This window comes from Helianthus annuus, chromosome 4, assembly GCF_002127325.2.
Source record: "Helianthus annuus cultivar XRQ/B chromosome 4, HanXRQr2.0-SUNRISE, whole genome shotgun sequence".
In the NCBI taxonomy this organism is placed as follows: Eukaryota; Viridiplantae; Streptophyta; class Magnoliopsida; order Asterales; family Asteraceae; genus Helianthus; species Helianthus annuus.
Window position 1 is genome coordinate 199,433,326 of NC_035436.2, and position 16,371 is coordinate 199,449,696.

Sequence of the window (16,371 nt, forward strand, 5' to 3'; positions counted from 1 at the left end):
CAAAGGGGTTCATCCCCCACCCCCCTAGGTCCATCCTCTCCAAGCCACTCCTACGTGACGCCTACGTGGCGGCTCATCCCCTCCAAGCCCATCCTCTCCATACCCTTTAGTCTAAGTATCGTGTATTATAAATAAACAAATCACCGATCATATGATCACATTTAATATAATAATTTACTTTTTACCTAATATTTTATCATTACACTTTTATTTTATCATCATTTAATATCTTTATTACATATACGGACAAACTATCTACTTACATATATTAAAATCATTCACAACGGTGCACTTAACCCTCTCACTATATTATATTAAGTCGTTATATTAAGTCGGACCTGTTTGTGAACTTTTGAATACGTAATTGTTGAACCACTAAGAGATTTGAACTTATTAAAGGGATACGGTATGGTAGTGGGGAGGGGTCTCGGGGAGTGGGGTTGCCGATCGGTGATGTGCCGCCGGGGTTAAATCGGGGAGCGGGGAGGAGGAGAGAAGTGGTGTGGGCGGTGAGTATTCACCGACTCGGTGAAGAAGAGGGAGAGGCCGAGAGGTGGGAGAGAGAGGGTGAATGGTAGACCCCAACCCCTTTCAACCAATAACATTTTTTTAAAGTTTACTGCTCTCTATGTGTTTGACCATTGATTGAGTGCAAAATGAGGAGTGGAGTGAGGACTTGACAATAATATTATTGGCTAGAAAATAACTTAAACGCTCACCTGTGATGTGCTTAATAAGGCCATCCGTAATCATAAAGCCCCTTGTGGGGCGTTATGCGACACGTGTCATGCCACGTCACACAGGGGCTTTATGGGGTGTTATATCAGTAGAGCTCGTAGTCATAAAGCTCCTACCTATCATTACCTAATTATTAATTTTTAATTAATTAATTAAAAAAACACTTGCTGTTTTTTTATTGGTCCATTTTTGAAATCCTTCCCTCCATTAGGCGCCATATATATAGCGCCACCCACCTTTTTTTTGTCTCATAAAGCCCCTTGTAGTGGTGTTTGGGCTTTATAGGGGCTTTATGAGGGCATATAGCGTCCCACTACACATACACTAAATAAGAAGTCTGAACTATTAAGAGACAATATAATGATTAACCGTTCAAAAACATATAGTCTGAACCATTAAATACTGATTTAAACCATTAAAAGTCTCATTAAAAACTAAAGAAACAAACCCCTTCCCCTTGGTTGATTAATTAATCATGTATGAAGTATCCCCAACGGTACAATAATCCTGTAATATATTTGTTTAATTCAGCATCTGTAATGTAATGAACAAGTAGTACATTATTTTCATTCTCCAATAAGAGGGTGGGGACATTGTGGTTGAGTGTGATCCCACATGTGACAATCTTCAATCTCACTCTCTTTCCCCATTACCCATCTCTGATGCATGTGCTCTACCTCATCATTTCCTGCTGGCTTACTTACTACCTTCCCCTAAACAAAACACACTGCCAATATTCACAGATCTGTTCATGATCCCAATTCACATGTTCCACTACAACAATACTCATTCTCTTTAATCCCAATTTCCACCCATTCCATTCTTCACATCTATTGTTTGCAGGCACTATGGATCCCTTCACCCCTCTTGAATATGCTCTGTTTCAACTTACTCCTACCAGAACAAGGTACTGATTTCTATCTTGTTTCAAGATCTTCTTCCCTTTGGTTTAAATTCAGTTGCTTTAAGTTGGGTCTCTTTGTTTTGGCTGAAAGGTTGTTAAAAGATTGATTTTTTGGTCTGATTTCAGTTATTATGAGTTGGGTTTGTTCTATGTTGTTAAGATTCTTGAAAAAAATTGATCTTTTGATTTGATTTCAGTTATGCTGAATTGGGTTTTCTTTCTTCTTGTTGAAATTCTTTAAAAAAAATCATCTTTTTGGTCTGATTTCAGTTAATATGAGTTGGGTTTTTTCTCTGTTGTCAAGATTCTTGATAAAGTTGATCTTTTGATTTGATTTCAGTTATGCTGAATAGGGTTTTCTTTGTTCTTGTTTAAGTTATTAAAAGATTGATAATTTGGTCTGATTTCAGTTATTATGAGTTGGGTTTTTTCTCTGTTGTCAAGATTCTTGATAAAGTTGATCTTTTGATTTGATTTCAGTTATGCTGAATAGGGTTTTCTTTGTTCTTGTTTAAGTTATTAAAAGATTGATAATTTGGTCTGATTTCAGTTAATATGAGTTGGGTTTTTTCTCTGTTGTCAAGATTCTTGATAAAGTTGATCTTTTGATTTGATTTCAGTTATGCTGAATAGGGTTTTCTTTGTTCTTGTTTAAGTTATTAAAAGATTGATAATTTGGTCTGATTTCAGTTATTATGAGTTGGGTTTGTTCTGTGTTGTCAAGATTCTTGATAACTTTGATCTTTTGATTTGATTTCAGTTATAATGAATAGGGTTTTCTTTGTTCTTGTTGAAATTCTTAAAGGATTGATCTTTTGCTCTGATTTCAGTTATTATGAGTTGGGTTTGTTCTGGGTTGTCAAGATTCTTGATAAAGTTGATCTTTTGATTTGATTTCAGTTATGCTGAATAGGGTTTTCTTTGTTCTTGTTGAAACTCTTAAAGGATTGATCTTTTGGTCTGATTTCAGTTATTATGAGTTGGGTTTGTTCTGGGTTGTCAAGATTCTTTATAAAGTTGATCTTTTGATTTGATTTCAGTTATGCTGAATAGGGTTTTCTTTGTTCTTGTTTAAGTTATTAAAAGATTGATAATTTGGTCTGATTTCAGTTATTATGAGTTGGGTTTGTTCTGTGTTGTCAAGATTCTTGATAACTTTGATCTTTTGATTTGATTTCAGTTATAATGAATAGGGTTTTCTTTGTTCTTGTTAAAATTCTTAAAAGATTGATCTTTTGGTCTGATTTCAGTTAATATGAGTTGGGTTTTTTCTCTTTTGTCAAGATTCTTGGTAAAGTTGATCTTTTGATTGATTTCAGTTATGCTGAATAGGGTTTTCTTTGTTCTTGTTTAAGTTATTAAAAGATTGATAATTTGGTCTGATTTCAGTTATTATGAGTTGGGTTTGTTCTGTGTTGTCAAGATTCTTGATAACTTTGATCTTTTGATTTGATTTCAGTTATAATGAATAGGGTTTTCTTTGTTCTTGTTAAAATTCTTAAAAGATTGATCTTTTGGTCTGATTTCAGTTAATATGAGTTGGGTTTTTTCTCTTTTGTCAAGATTCTTGGTAAAGTTGATCTTTTGATTGATTTCAGTTATGCTGAATAGGGTTTTCTTTGTTCTTGTTTAAGTTATTAAAAGATTGATAATTTGGTCTGATTTCAGTTATTATGAGTTGGGTTTGTTCTGGGTTGTCAAGATTCTTGATAAAGTTGATCTTTTGATTTGGTTTTGGTTATGCTGAATAGGGTTTTTCTTTGTTCTTGTTTAAGATCCTAAAAAGCATGTTCTCATATTATTGGAATTGATTGTAATCTGAGTGTTTAATTGGTCTCTCATTGTTCTTGTTGAATGGTCTGTTTTTTTTTTTTTTTTTTTTTTTTTTTTTTTTTTTTTTTTTTTTTTGTGTGTGTGTGTCTGATTTCAAGTTTGCCAATTTAGGATTTTATTCATCATTTACATTTTCTGAAGATTGCATCTTTTCTGTGTTAATTTAACCTATTTTGCATGAATCTTGAGCAATCAACTTGTGTAAAACCGCAAAAAGGCTAGAAATAGCGATCTTGGACAAATTTTTAGTGAAATTAGCTGATTTTGGGTGTGATTCTAATTGTGCTAATTTGGGTTTTCTTTATTCTTGTTGGAATTGTCTTGTAGATGTGATCTTTTGCTATGCTATGGGAAAAACAAAGAGAAATTAGCATCTGGATTAGTGGAGCCTTTCATATCTCACTTGAAATTGTTTAAAGATCAAATCTCGAAAGGGGGTTACTCGATCACTCTTCGTCCACCAACCACTAATGCTTTTTGGTTCACCAAATCCACTTTTCAAAGGTATAATTTAGTCTTGACTTTGTTTCCTACCACTCCTCTAGATTTGATATACAGATAGAACATCACATCACTTGATGAATGTTATAACGATTAGAGTAAATTACGTTTTTGGCCCCTGTGGTTATATCACTTTTACTATATTAGCCCAAAATAAGAATTCATATCTGCCCCTATGGTCTCTATAACTAACCATTTTGGCCCCTAAGTCTAACCATTTTGGCCCCCATGATCTCTAGAATTAGGGGCCAAAATGGTTAGTTATAGAGACCATGGGGGCTTATATGTTAAAAATTCTTATTTTGGGCTAATATAGTAAAAGTGATTTAACCACAGGGGTCAAAAACGTAATTTACTCTAACGATTAAGTAAACATTAAGCCCCAACAGATAGTGTTAACGAGATACGTTTTATTAAGTAGAAGGTTTATGTCACAAAAACGACCTTTTTCCTAAATTGAGGTAAAAACTATTGAGTAAAAAGAACGAGTCAATTTGGGCTATATTTAATATTTAACGGATCAAGTGGGTCAAACAAATTTGAAGTCAACCAAAGTGTATACTAATACATAAAACCTCCTAAAACGTTTCGTTCATTAAGTTATTACCGAAAAAATATACTTTACGTAATTGTATTTTTGATATAATATATGGTCCCTCTATTTCGATATAATATATGTATAAAATGCTCAATGGGTTGAGTCATGAGTGTATAAAAGTAAGAATCAAATGGTCCGTGAGCCCCTATAGACCTTGATTACAAGATATGCTTTATTGACTTTTCAATTGGTTGCCTGATTGGAAAGCAAAGTTAATTATCCTTGAGTCATAACAAAGTAAGGAATCTTGGCATCGATAAGGCGTAACGATGACGATTAATTGATATTTGTAGGCTTGTGCGCTTCATAAACTCGCCTGAAGTTCTTGAGAGGTTTATAAGATTAGAACGAGAAATTTCGCAAATTGAGAACTCTAATCATAACAATGACAATGAAGACCAAGCTGGCGAAGGTATTGTTCACATGTCGAAAAGTCAACTCTTGATGTGTTGTTTTTTAGTGTTTATTTGTTGCCTCACCTTGATATTGATTTGTTAGTTGGAAGTTTATCGTCTGATGGAAGCACTAAGAAGTCTACCGATCCCTCCAAGGTACTTCTTACACAAATCGGAAAAAAAAAATGTTGGGTCAAAGTCAAACCGTCGAAACATAAAGTTGTAAAGTCTAGATACTTTATTTAAAAAACAAAAAATAAAAGTTAAAAAAAATAAAATGACAAATATAACTTAAGTAAGTATACAAACTAGATTCTAACACAAGAATCCTTGTAATATCCTAACTTGACTTGTTTGACCTTAAAAGTCAACTATATCTTCGTTCTTTAGAAGAGGGATTAATTATGTTTGTATCTAATATATAGATCAAAGCTGGAGAAGCTGGTGATAATGCACAAGAAGAAAATTCCAAGTAATTTGAGCTTGCTTATAAACGATTTAATTGCGATTTATATATATATATATATATCCATGTAACTAAGGTTGACTTTTTGTCAATTTCGTTTCACCAGGATTCAACTTCAACGACTATTGGAGACACGAAAAGCGATGCTTCGGAAAGAACAAGCAATGGCTTATCATCGTGCGCTTGTGGCTGGATTTGAGACAGAAAACATGAACGATCTCATATTGTTTGCTGATCATTTTGGAGCATCACGTTTAAGGTATGCAACATGGGTCCGAACCAGTGGCGGACCCAGAAATTATTTGCTGGGGGTGCGGATTAGTGGTTCAAGCATATTTTTAGGGGGTGCGGTCGGGTTTTTTACCTAAAAAATACACTAAATTTTTTTTCAAGGGGTGCGCTCGCCCACCCTGGGCTTCACCTAGGTCCGCCCATGGTCCGAACCATTTTGCAATACTTTTAAATCTTAATGTTTGGATCTTTATATTAAGAGTAAATTATGTTTTTGGCCCCTGTGGTTATATCACTTTTACTATATTAGCCCAAAATAAGAATTTTTAACATATCTGCCCCCATGGTCTCTATAACTAACCATTTTGGCCCCTAATTCTAGAGATCATGGGGGCCAAAATGGTTAGACTTAGGGGCCAAAATGGTTAGTTATAGAGACCATGGGGGCAGATATGTTAAAAATTCTTATTTTGGGCTAATATAGTAAAAGTGATATAACCACAGGGGTCAAAAACGTAATTTACTCTTATATTAATAATTTTTTGTTTGATACAGGGAAGCATGCATAGAATTCAGAGATTTATGCAAAAAGAAGCACAATGATGGTCTATGGATGGATGAGTTAGCGGCAATGGCTGCGTATCCCCCTTCAGAACTAGCGTACACCGGTACCTCGGGAATACTAATTGCAACCGAAAGTAACGCTTCAACGTTAAATAATGAGCTCAGCTTCGAGCACGAAGGTGACAAAAGCACTGATCAGGTACCATCGACTCCTTCAAATGTCCCGATGCAGATGCCATGGCCAAACCAGATGCCGTATATGTACAATTATCCGGGCCCACAAGGTCCACGTTACCCGTATCCATACCCTGGTATGCCGCCATATTATCCGGCTCATATGAACTGGCCCGTAAACGCTGACGACTCTAGCCATGGCCGACATCATAGATCATCTTCGAAAAAGAAGTCGAAATCTCTATTACCTGAATCCTCCGACGAAGAAGATGAGGATAGCGATGAAGACGGTGAGTCTGATTCGGTTAGTGATTCAGGTACCGTGTCGAAGCATGAAAAGTCAAGTAAAAAGAACAAAAAGAAGTCTTCGAAAACGGTTGTTATCCGAAACATTAATTATATTACTTCCAATAGGAAGAATTCTGATGGAGGTAGTGATGATTCGGCCGAAGATGAAGTTGACGGTGTTCTTGAAACGTTGGCGAAACACCATAGCAAGTCGTCGAAATCACACGAGAAGAAGAAAAAAGATGCGGATTTAGATACTGATTCGGGAAAACGAAATGAGAATTGGGATGCGTTCCAAAATCTGCTCTTGAAAGATGATGATCAAGATGAGCATTTCGCAAACCGAAATGATGCGATGGATGTCGGTGCGGAAAGTTATGTGAAAAATCATCCGAAAGCGAGAGCCAAAGCCAACGACTCTTTTGTGGTTCCTGATAGAAACGGATTCGATGAATCGAGAAAAGTCGGCTCTCATGATTTTGAAAACGGTGAGACTTTTAGGATGAAGGGTAGAGATTCTTCGGATGCTGATCTGGTAGTTTCGCACAGATTCGGTGACGGAACCAATGGAACGACGGGTTTACGGGATCTTGGATCCGAATCGTCGATGATTAGAAACAAAAGGGACGGAGATTGGTTTGTGGTCAAGAATTCCGAGAGTCCGATCGAAAAGTCAACATTTAATGATGACTATGCTTCAATGAGAGGCGACGTTTTTTCATCTGAAACAAACAAAAAGACTGAACTCATAGATGATTCTTTCATGGTACAACCCCAAACAACGGTTGCATATGATTCACAATGGCGGTCAACCGACGTTAGCATGGTCGAGAGCATTAACAAGCCCGATGCCAATGAGTCTAGCCAGGCAGCGAAAACCGGATCTTATGAGCCAGATGACCTCTATTTGATGGTCTCACGGGATTCTGGGGTCGAGCCATCGGTTAGGTCCTCGTGGACCCCGGAAATAGACTATGGGACCGAGGCTCAGTTCACAAAGTCTGAACCCAAGCCGGCTCCTATTGAGACGAAAGATCAAACCGAAGAGTCTCCGGTCAAAGCTAAAGCGAAGAAGGTGACAAAGCCTCGACCTTTGTCGAGATCTCTCCCGACGGACAAGAGGACACCTTTCGTGAGTCGGTCAGTGGTTCCCAAGAGCAAAAGAGAACAGGTATGAAAGTGTTTTGACTTGACCTTGATACTGAAACCAATATTTATATCATAATCTAACTTTAAATACTTTAAATTCAAATATAATTAGTGCCTTATTATTCAATTCAAATGATTGAATATGAATTTTAACTTTGTCCAATACAAGTTTGACTTTCAATGTCAAAACATGAAAACCATATAGTTTTCTTGTTATAAAAAGAGTTAAATGCCATTTTAGTCCCTGTGGTTTGGGCCATTTTGCCAGTTTAGTCCAAAGGTTTCATTTTTAACCTGTGGGTCCAAAAAGGTTTCACAGTTGCCATTTTAGTCCACTAGGTTAACTTCATCCATTTTTTCTGTTAACGAGAAGGCCAATTCGGTCATTTTATATGGCTGAATTGCCCTTTTAGTTAACAGAATTACATACAAAATGACCAAATTGGCCTTCTCGTTAACAGAAAAAATGGATGAAGTTAACCCAGTGGACTAAAATGGCAACTGTGAAACCTTTTTGGACCCACAGGTTAAAAATGAAACCTTTGGACTAAACTGGCAAAATGACCCAAACCACAGGGACTAAAATGGCATTTAACTCTTATAAAAATGATACATTTCATTTATATTTTGGATTATTAGCAAGGATCTTGAATCTTTAGGCCTTTCAAAGTCAAAGGACAAAAAGTATTTGGTTTCTTCACTGCTTTTTTATATTGAGTAAAGTACACGGATGGTTCCTATGGTTGACCAAAATTTTGGATTTGGTCCCTAGCTTTCCAAAAGTACGCGGATGGTCCCTGTGGTTTGCACTTTGTAACTTATTTAGTCCCCAACCTTTGTCAAAAGTACATGGATGGTCCCTGTGGTTTGCACTTTGTAACGTATTTAGTCCCTAACTTGGACATGGTGAAACCTTTAGATTTAGTAGCTGAGGACTAAATGCGTTACAAAGTGCAAACCATAGGGACCAAATCCAAAATTTTGGTTAACTGTAGGGACCATCTGTGTACTTTACTCTTTTATAAAAATAAGAGTTAATTACTGTTTTCATCCATGTGGTTTCTCAAAAATCACTATTTCAGTCCACTAGTTTAAAAACTGCGAGTTCAGTCCCTGTGGTTTCACTTTCGTAACCATTTTAGTCCACCTCGTAACCATTTCAGTCCCTGTACTAACAGAATAAATGGATTAAAATGGTTACGAAAGTGAAACCACAGGGACTGAAATCGCAATTTTTAAACTAATGGACTGAAATATTGATTTTTGACAAACCACGGGGACGAAAACAGTAATTAACTCTAAAAATAATATGTTTCATGTATGTTGTTGGCCTTTTAACTAGGATCTTGCATCTTTAGACCTTTCAAAGTCAAAGGGCGAAAAGTATATGGTTTCTTGGCAAGAAACTCTTGCCATATAACAATATGTTTCATGTATATTTTCGGCTCTTCGATTGGGATCATGAACCTTTAGGTCTTTCAAATTCAATAGGCCGAAAAGCACACGGTTCTTTTGTTTTGAAATCGATTCTTTTCATTCATATATTCAACTTTTTCACAGGGCGAAAAACATAGATATCATGTTACAAAAACAATATTTTTCATGTTTTTCTTCTGGTTCTTGAATCTTTATAGGTATTTATAATTCACCTTTTGTTGAAACAGGAAGATGAGATTCGAAAGAGGGTGGAAGAACTAGCGGCCGAACGACAAAGGAGAATCGCCGAAAGAACCGCAGCGAGTGCTTCTACGAAGAAGCCTGTTATCCAAAAGGGCAGTTCTGGTACACCTAAGAAAACTACTACAAAGGCGACCGGCAAGTAAACTGCTGGTAAAAAGTTTGAACATAAAGGAGAATTCACACACATCCTAGCGGCACGAAGACGATTGTTATTATGGAGTTGTTGATTTGTGTTGGTAGTTGTGAGTTGGTGTATAATACTGGGTGGTTTCTGTTAAATACAATGATGATACAGGTATTTATAAGTTTTTTGAATAATTTTTGTGTATGTATAATGCATTTTTATGTTAATTTGTAATAAACATGGTGGTTGTTGTGGCACATTATGAAATTATTTTGTGTTTTTAAGATTAGTATTTGTTTGTTTGTTGGTTTAAAATTTGTCATCCAAATGTTTTAATATTGTTGCCCTCTTGTGACCGTTGTAGACTTAACATTTTAAACCGGATCTTGGAGATGTTACTATGCTTGATTTTTGACCTTGAACAATTATTATTACTAGCTTCTTTTACGTCGCGCGTTGCGGCGAAACCGACCAATGATAATGTAAAACAAACGTGATTTAAAAATAAAACATGTTGTTTAGAAAACCAAACCATTAGAACGGTTTAGTTTATCATCGTACCGTTCTATTATACTAAATAAATACTTTATTTTTAGTACAACTTCGTTTTTTACAAAACTTATAACGGAATGTTAAGGGAAAAAATCAAGCATAACTATACTAATGTTTTTAGAAAAAAGTTATAAATGTAAATAGTTAAAGAAGTATCAAATTAATTGATAAATTAATATATGTTCTAAAAAATATTAAAAAAATGTAAAGGAAATATTATATGGTTTTAAAAACGGATTCTAAAAAAATATTAAAAAAATGTAAAGGAAATATTATATGGTTTTAAAAACGGGAAAAAGGTTAAAAATATGGTATTAAAAGTAAATATAATAATAAACTATTATAATATATTAAATAAAAAATAATAAAAAGCTATATATTATTATAAAAATAAAGTTACTATTTATCGTCCTTCGTAATATAATATATATATAATAGTGTGAAAAGTTCAAAATCAAACATTACTATATGTGTTCGGGTTAGAGTTTGATATTCAAGCATTATAATTATTATTAGAGTAAATTGTCAAAATCGTCCTTGAGCTTTGAGTATGTTTGTCATTTTCATCAAAAACAACTTTTTGTACAGTATAGTCCTTCACTTTTGGGATATTTTTGTCATTTTCATCCAAACATCTGACTTTTTTTTTTTTGGTCAAAATGGTCCATGAGATTTGAGATTTTTTGTCATTTTCATCCAAATGTTTGATAAAAAAATAAAGCAAATTAGATGTTTTGCAATTTACTCTAGTCATTACAATATATATTGTTTGATTCCATTTTTAAAGGGAAAGATAGTAACACGAATACTTGTTTCAATTCTTATTAGACCACACACAATAAGTCAATATCTTCTTCCCGCCACTTTATATAAAAAATTTGTAACTTATTAGATATAATGTAGTTGTTTTGTATTTATATAAATAAGGCAAATTGGAAAATAATAATCCCACCTTTTTGAAATTGGCCAATAATAATCCCAAGTCACGAAATAGCCACCAATAATCCCACCTCGTCCATTTTTTTTGTAAAATACTCCACAGTTAAGTTTAGGCTAACTGAGTTAATAAACTGCTGACGTGGCTAATAAGTGTCATCTAACTACCACATGTGTTTGCCACATGTTAAATTATTAATGACATGGATTTTTTTAATCCAAAATTGGAATTGGGTAAATACAAAAGCCATTTAACACTGAACGATCGATCAAAACATCAGACTTAACACATCTCTTCTCTCTTCAAAACCCTAAATTCTTATCAAGAAGAACGCTGCAAACGAACGAGCAGGTATGATGATTTAACCCTAAATTCTTGTTACATTCTTGTTCTTTATGCGATTGAATGTTGATTTAACCCTTCTCTCACTCTTTAAACCAACAGTATGGATGACAAGATTATTGTTAAAGCTTGGCACGGTGGTAAGCTGAAAAGAAGACCTAAATTGCACTATGAAGGTGGTGATACTCATATGTTTGAAGTAGAAGTAGACAAGATGTCTTATTTTGAGCTGATCGATTATGTGATTGAGGGTGGGTCTTACCAAGATAAGAATATTGAACTTTTTTACCTGATGCCTGGAAAGAATTTTGCAGATGGTATTGTGCAGATTACCAATGATGAAGATGTAATGGATATGCTGAAAAAATTGGGGGACAAAGATGCTAGGCACATCCTTCATTTGTATGCACAAGGTAAGAAATCTGTAGTCTTCCAAGCCCAAACTGTTGCCTTCAAAGGTTTTACCAAGAGAGCTGCAAACAGGACTTTGACACCTACAAAACAACTTATTGAATCCATACCTGATGCCATACCTGAAGCCCAACCTGAAGCCCAACCTGAACCCCAACCTGAAGCCCAACCTGAAGCCCAACCTGAAGCCCAACCTGAAGCCCAACCTGAAGCCCAACCTGAAGCCCAACCTGAAGCCTAACCTGAACCCCAACCTGAAGCCCAACCTGAACCCCAACTTGAACCCCAAACTAAAACCCTAACTGTCTTCAGAGGCTTTACAAGAAGTACTGCAAACAGGAACCTAACACCTACCAAACAACTTGTACAGTTGACTAATTCACCAGACAAAACCAGAAGTCCTGTTGGTTTCACGAAGGCAATTCAGTGCAGGCAGTCAACTCCTACCAAAGAACCTTCTGGATCTGATGAAGATAAGGAAGGATCTGAATCAGAAAGTGGAGAAGAAGATGCAGACTGGATTCCAGATCAGTTAGATGATGGTTCAGATGATGATGATGAGGAGTGGAGGGCATCTGTGGCTGCATTAAAGCAAAACAATTTATCAAAGAAACAAATTGTTGAAAGGTTACTGAAAGACTTCAAATGTAACAAGTCTGTTGTAGAAACAGAATTTAGTGAAGCTAGCAGCTATGAGGACTCAGATGCAGATATTAATTCACCTGGAGAGAGTGAAGATGATGACATAAGGGGTAAGAAGTACAAGGAAGTTCATCCAGTTGTAAGTGAAAATACTGACTGGACTAAGTGGGTTTGGGTAGTTGGTACTAGGTTCCCAACAAGGGATGCAGTGAAAGATGCTTTTAGAAATTATGCAGTCTTCAATGGTAGGAATCTTAAAGTGTCTGTAAGTGATAAGAATAGGCTGGGAAGGGTTGGTGTTAGATGTGTTAAAACCTGTCCCTTTAAGGTGTATGTGTCTTACCATGTTAAAAAAGCATGCTTCCTTGTTAAAAGTGTAGTTAATGAACATAGTTGTCAAAGAAATATGTTGAAGAACAGACAGTTAACTGGACAATTCATAGCTAGTCAGTTCCTACATATTTTCAAGGCTAATCCTCATTGGAAGGCAAGGGAAATCCAGGATGCAGTGAAAGAAAAGTTCAAGGTCATTGTCAGTAGTTGGTTGGCATACAAGGCAAAGACTTATGCCTAGCTCAAACTTCATGGTTCAATGAAAGAACATTATGGGAAGCTGGGTGCATACTTAGCAGCATTGAAAGAAGCCAATCCAACATCTACTTTTGAACTTGTGACTGTCCCATCTGAATATTATGGACAGGAACCTGGTACAGAGGTTTTCTTTAGACTGTTTATTTGCTTTGATCCAATTAAGAAGGGGTTTCTAGCAGGTTGTAGAAGGCTTCTATGTCTAGATGGTTGTTTTATAAAGACATTTCTTGGTGGTATGTTATTGGTGGCAATAGGTAGGGATGGGAATGATCAGATGTATCCAGTTGCTTGGGCAGTTGTGGAAGGTGAAAACAATGACAGTTGGTGGTGGTTCATGAATGAGCTGAAGAAGTGCTTAGAAGTTTCTGATGAAGGGAAGGGTTGGACACTAGTATCTGACCAGCAAAAGGTAACACTTATATAACAAATATTTGATTGATTTTTTAGTTATTATATAACAAATGTTTGGTTTATAATATGCTGCATTAATTGACTTATTTCAGGGATTATTGAATGCTGTTGCCTCTGTTTGGGGCAATTCTGAGCATAGGAATTGTGCTAGGCATATATATGCTAATTGGCACAAAAAATACAAGGGTGATGAACTTAAGGAGTTGTTTTGGAGGGCTGCTAAAGCTTATAATATTGCTGACCACAAAAGAGCAATTGAAGAAATGAGGATTGTGGATGAAGAGGCAACTGATGCATTCACTAAGCAGAATCCTAAGTGCTTCTGTAGGTGCTATCTTAATATTGAGAACAAGACTGATGTTATTGTGAACAATATGGCAGAAACCTTCAATGGTTTCATCATACAGTCCAGATCAAAGCATTTAATTCAAATGTTGGAAGACATCAGGTTGGCTGTAATGACCAGGTTAGTTACCAAGTTCAATGACATGTCAAGTAAAAATGTGGTTGTTTGCCCTAGAGTCCAAAGGAAAAAGCTTGATAAAGACAAGGATAAAGCTTATACTTGTACTGTGTATCCTTCAAGCAGAACTTTGTTCCAAGTGAAAAGCTTTGATGATGTTTCTGTGGATATAAGCAACAAAACCTGCACATGCAGGAAATGGGACTTAACAGGCATCCCATGTCATCATATGTGTGCAGTTGCAGCATTTCTGCGTAGGGAATCTGAAGAATTTGTTAATAGTTACTTGACCAAAGAGATGTATCTCAAGGCCTATGAGTACACTATCCCACCACTGCCTTCAGAAAAATATTGGCCAACAGTTGAATTACCTTTGGACCCTCCTCCAGTTAAGATTGGTCCAGGCAGACCAAAAAAGAACAGGAAGAAGGATCCACATGAAACCAAGAAAAAATCTGGGAAATTGAGTAGGCACGGTATACTTATGTCTTGCAAGAATTGTCATGGAAGAGGACATAAAACATCAAAGTGTGACAAACCTGCAGCTGAAGTTACTGGAGAGAAAAGAAAGAGGGGCAGGCCAAAAAAGTCAGCTGATGGACAAGCTTCACAGTCAACAGCAGCACCAAAAGTATCTCAGACCACTTCCACTCAACAATCACAGTGTTCCACTCAACAATCTCAGGGGCAGGCTAGGAGGGGAAGGCCAAAAAAGATTGCCAAAACCACCAACTGATGACTTTTTAGCTATCTATGTTTTGGTTTTTGTTAAAACTTGTAGTACCTTTGATGTTTGTTAAAGTAGTTATGGGATGAAGTTATGGGTTTCTTTTGGATTTTGTCAAAGTTGTAATCCCAGGAAGACTTAAACTATGTATGGCAGTCCTGTTTGGTTTGTTTTATGTGCAGCTTATGGCTTTGTTTTGCAGCCTTGGTTATGTCTTGGTTATGCCTTTGTTTTGCAGCCTTAATTATGTCCACTTTATGTCCAGTTAATGCCTTTGTTTTGCAGCCTTAGTTATGTCCACTTGATGTCCAGTAAATGCCTTTGTTTTGCAGCCTTGATTATGTCCACTTTATGTACAGTTTATGTCCAAACACATTAAACCATGTAACCATTGCAATAAACTATACTCAAAACATGATATATTGAACCAAAACAAACTATTACATAGTCGATACATGACTAAAGCGTCAATATAACCAAAACACCCTATTACATAGTCGATATATGACTAAAGCGTCAATATAACCAAAACACCCTATCACATAGTCGACACATGACTAAAGCGTCAAATATAACCAAAACACCCTATTACATAGTCGACACATGACTAAAGCGGGTCAATATAACCAAAACAACATTGCTGCAATGCAAACAATAACAACAATACATGCTTTCTTTGATTGCTTTTTCAAACTCTTATTCTCTTCTTCTATCAATGTCTTCTCAAATATCAGTCTTTCATTGTCCATCTCAACGAAACGACAGTTGCATTCACTTGATAACACTGCATCGACTTCTTGTTTCCACATAAAGAATTTGCAATCAGATCCCTAACAAACAAGTGGTTAAGATTTGAGATTGAATATCATTTTTTTTTGTAAATTAACTTACAGGCCAGAGAGGACATCCATAAAACTCTTCTCCTTGCCTTGAACTTCGATTTCCAGCCACCCTACGGATTGCAGCTAACTCATGGTTACAATAAACTCTTCCATCAGTGCCAAGTCTGAAAATTTTGGGGTTTTTTGAACGAATTGTAGAAGACGATGATGATGAACTCATGTTTTCGTGATTGGAATCGATGGAAAAGGCTGAATTTTGGAGATTGGGGGTTGGTTTATGAATTAGGGTTCATGCTTGGTGAACTCTGATCGAACATGTGGTCAATTCCCCTTTTTATAATCAGTCAACTAAACCATTAAATGATTTAATATAATCCATAATCCAAGTCATTTAAAAAAATCCATGTGGCAGACACTTATTAGCCACGTCAGCAGTTTATTAACTCAGTTAGCCTAAACTTAACTGTGGAGTATTTTACAAAAAAAATGGACGAGGTGGGATTATTGGTGGCTATTTCGTGACTTGGGATTATTATTGGCCAATTTCAAAAAGGTGGGATTATTATTTTCCAATTTGCCTATAAATAAAGTGGCTAAGCCAGTGATCGTTGTTTTATCTCATAATCATATAAGTTACATGATGTTTGTTTATACCTAATTTACTTAAATTAAGCCATCGATAACGATGACCCAACAAGATTCTAGTTTATACGACCATTCTCTACAGAGCCGACCCTGAGAATTCGTGTACCATGTTCAAGCTCCAAAAAATGTGTCCTTAGATCATAACAAATTTGGGTATTGGGCT

At 35.9% G+C, this 16,371-nt stretch overlaps 2 protein-coding genes across 2 annotated transcripts; both read left to right on the forward strand.

The window, feature by feature from the left end:
* The first annotated feature begins 1,279 nt into the window (after nucleotides 1-1,279).
* On the forward strand, nucleotides 1,280-9,934 carry LOC110937863 (COP1-interacting protein 7). The gene is made up of 8 exons (XM_022180312.2): nucleotides 1,280-1,645; nucleotides 3,803-3,979; nucleotides 4,868-4,986; nucleotides 5,073-5,125; nucleotides 5,395-5,441; nucleotides 5,542-5,694; nucleotides 6,222-7,863; nucleotides 9,506-9,934. The coding sequence occupies exons 1-8, from the start codon at nucleotides 1,587-1,589 to the stop codon at nucleotides 9,662-9,664; spliced, it is 2,409 nt and encodes an 802-aa protein (XP_022036004.1). The 5' UTR covers nucleotides 1,280-1,586; the 3' UTR covers nucleotides 9,665-9,934.
* A 3,187-nt stretch (nucleotides 9,935-13,121) lies between these two features.
* Nucleotides 13,122-14,730, forward strand: LOC110934163. The gene is made up of 2 exons (XM_022177351.1): nucleotides 13,122-13,529; nucleotides 13,624-14,730. Exons 1-2 carry the CDS (start codon nucleotides 13,122-13,124, stop codon nucleotides 14,728-14,730), a joined length of 1,515 nt encoding a protein of 504 aa, XP_022033043.1.
* Nucleotides 14,731-16,371: the final 1,641 nt, after the last annotated feature.

Excerpts from the sequence above, each read along its gene's own strand:
- LOC110937863 (XM_022180312.2), top strand. The coding sequence starts at position 1,587 with ATGGATCCCTTCACCCCTCTTGAATATGCTCTGTTTCAACTTACTCCT. Across the intron at positions 3,980-4,867 it reads ACCAAATCCACTTTTCAAAG|GCTTGTGCGCTTCATAAACT; the intron begins GTATAATTTAGT and ends TGATATTTGTAG. Across the intron at positions 4,987-5,072 it reads TGAAGACCAAGCTGGCGAAG|TTGGAAGTTTATCGTCTGAT; the intron begins GTATTGTTCACA and ends TTGATTTGTTAG.
- LOC110934163 (XM_022177351.1), top strand. The coding sequence starts at position 13,122 with ATGAAAGAACATTATGGGAAGCTGGGTGCATACTTAGCAGCATTGAAA. Across the intron at positions 13,530-13,623 it reads TAGTATCTGACCAGCAAAAG|GGATTATTGAATGCTGTTGC; the intron begins GTAACACTTATA and ends GACTTATTTCAG.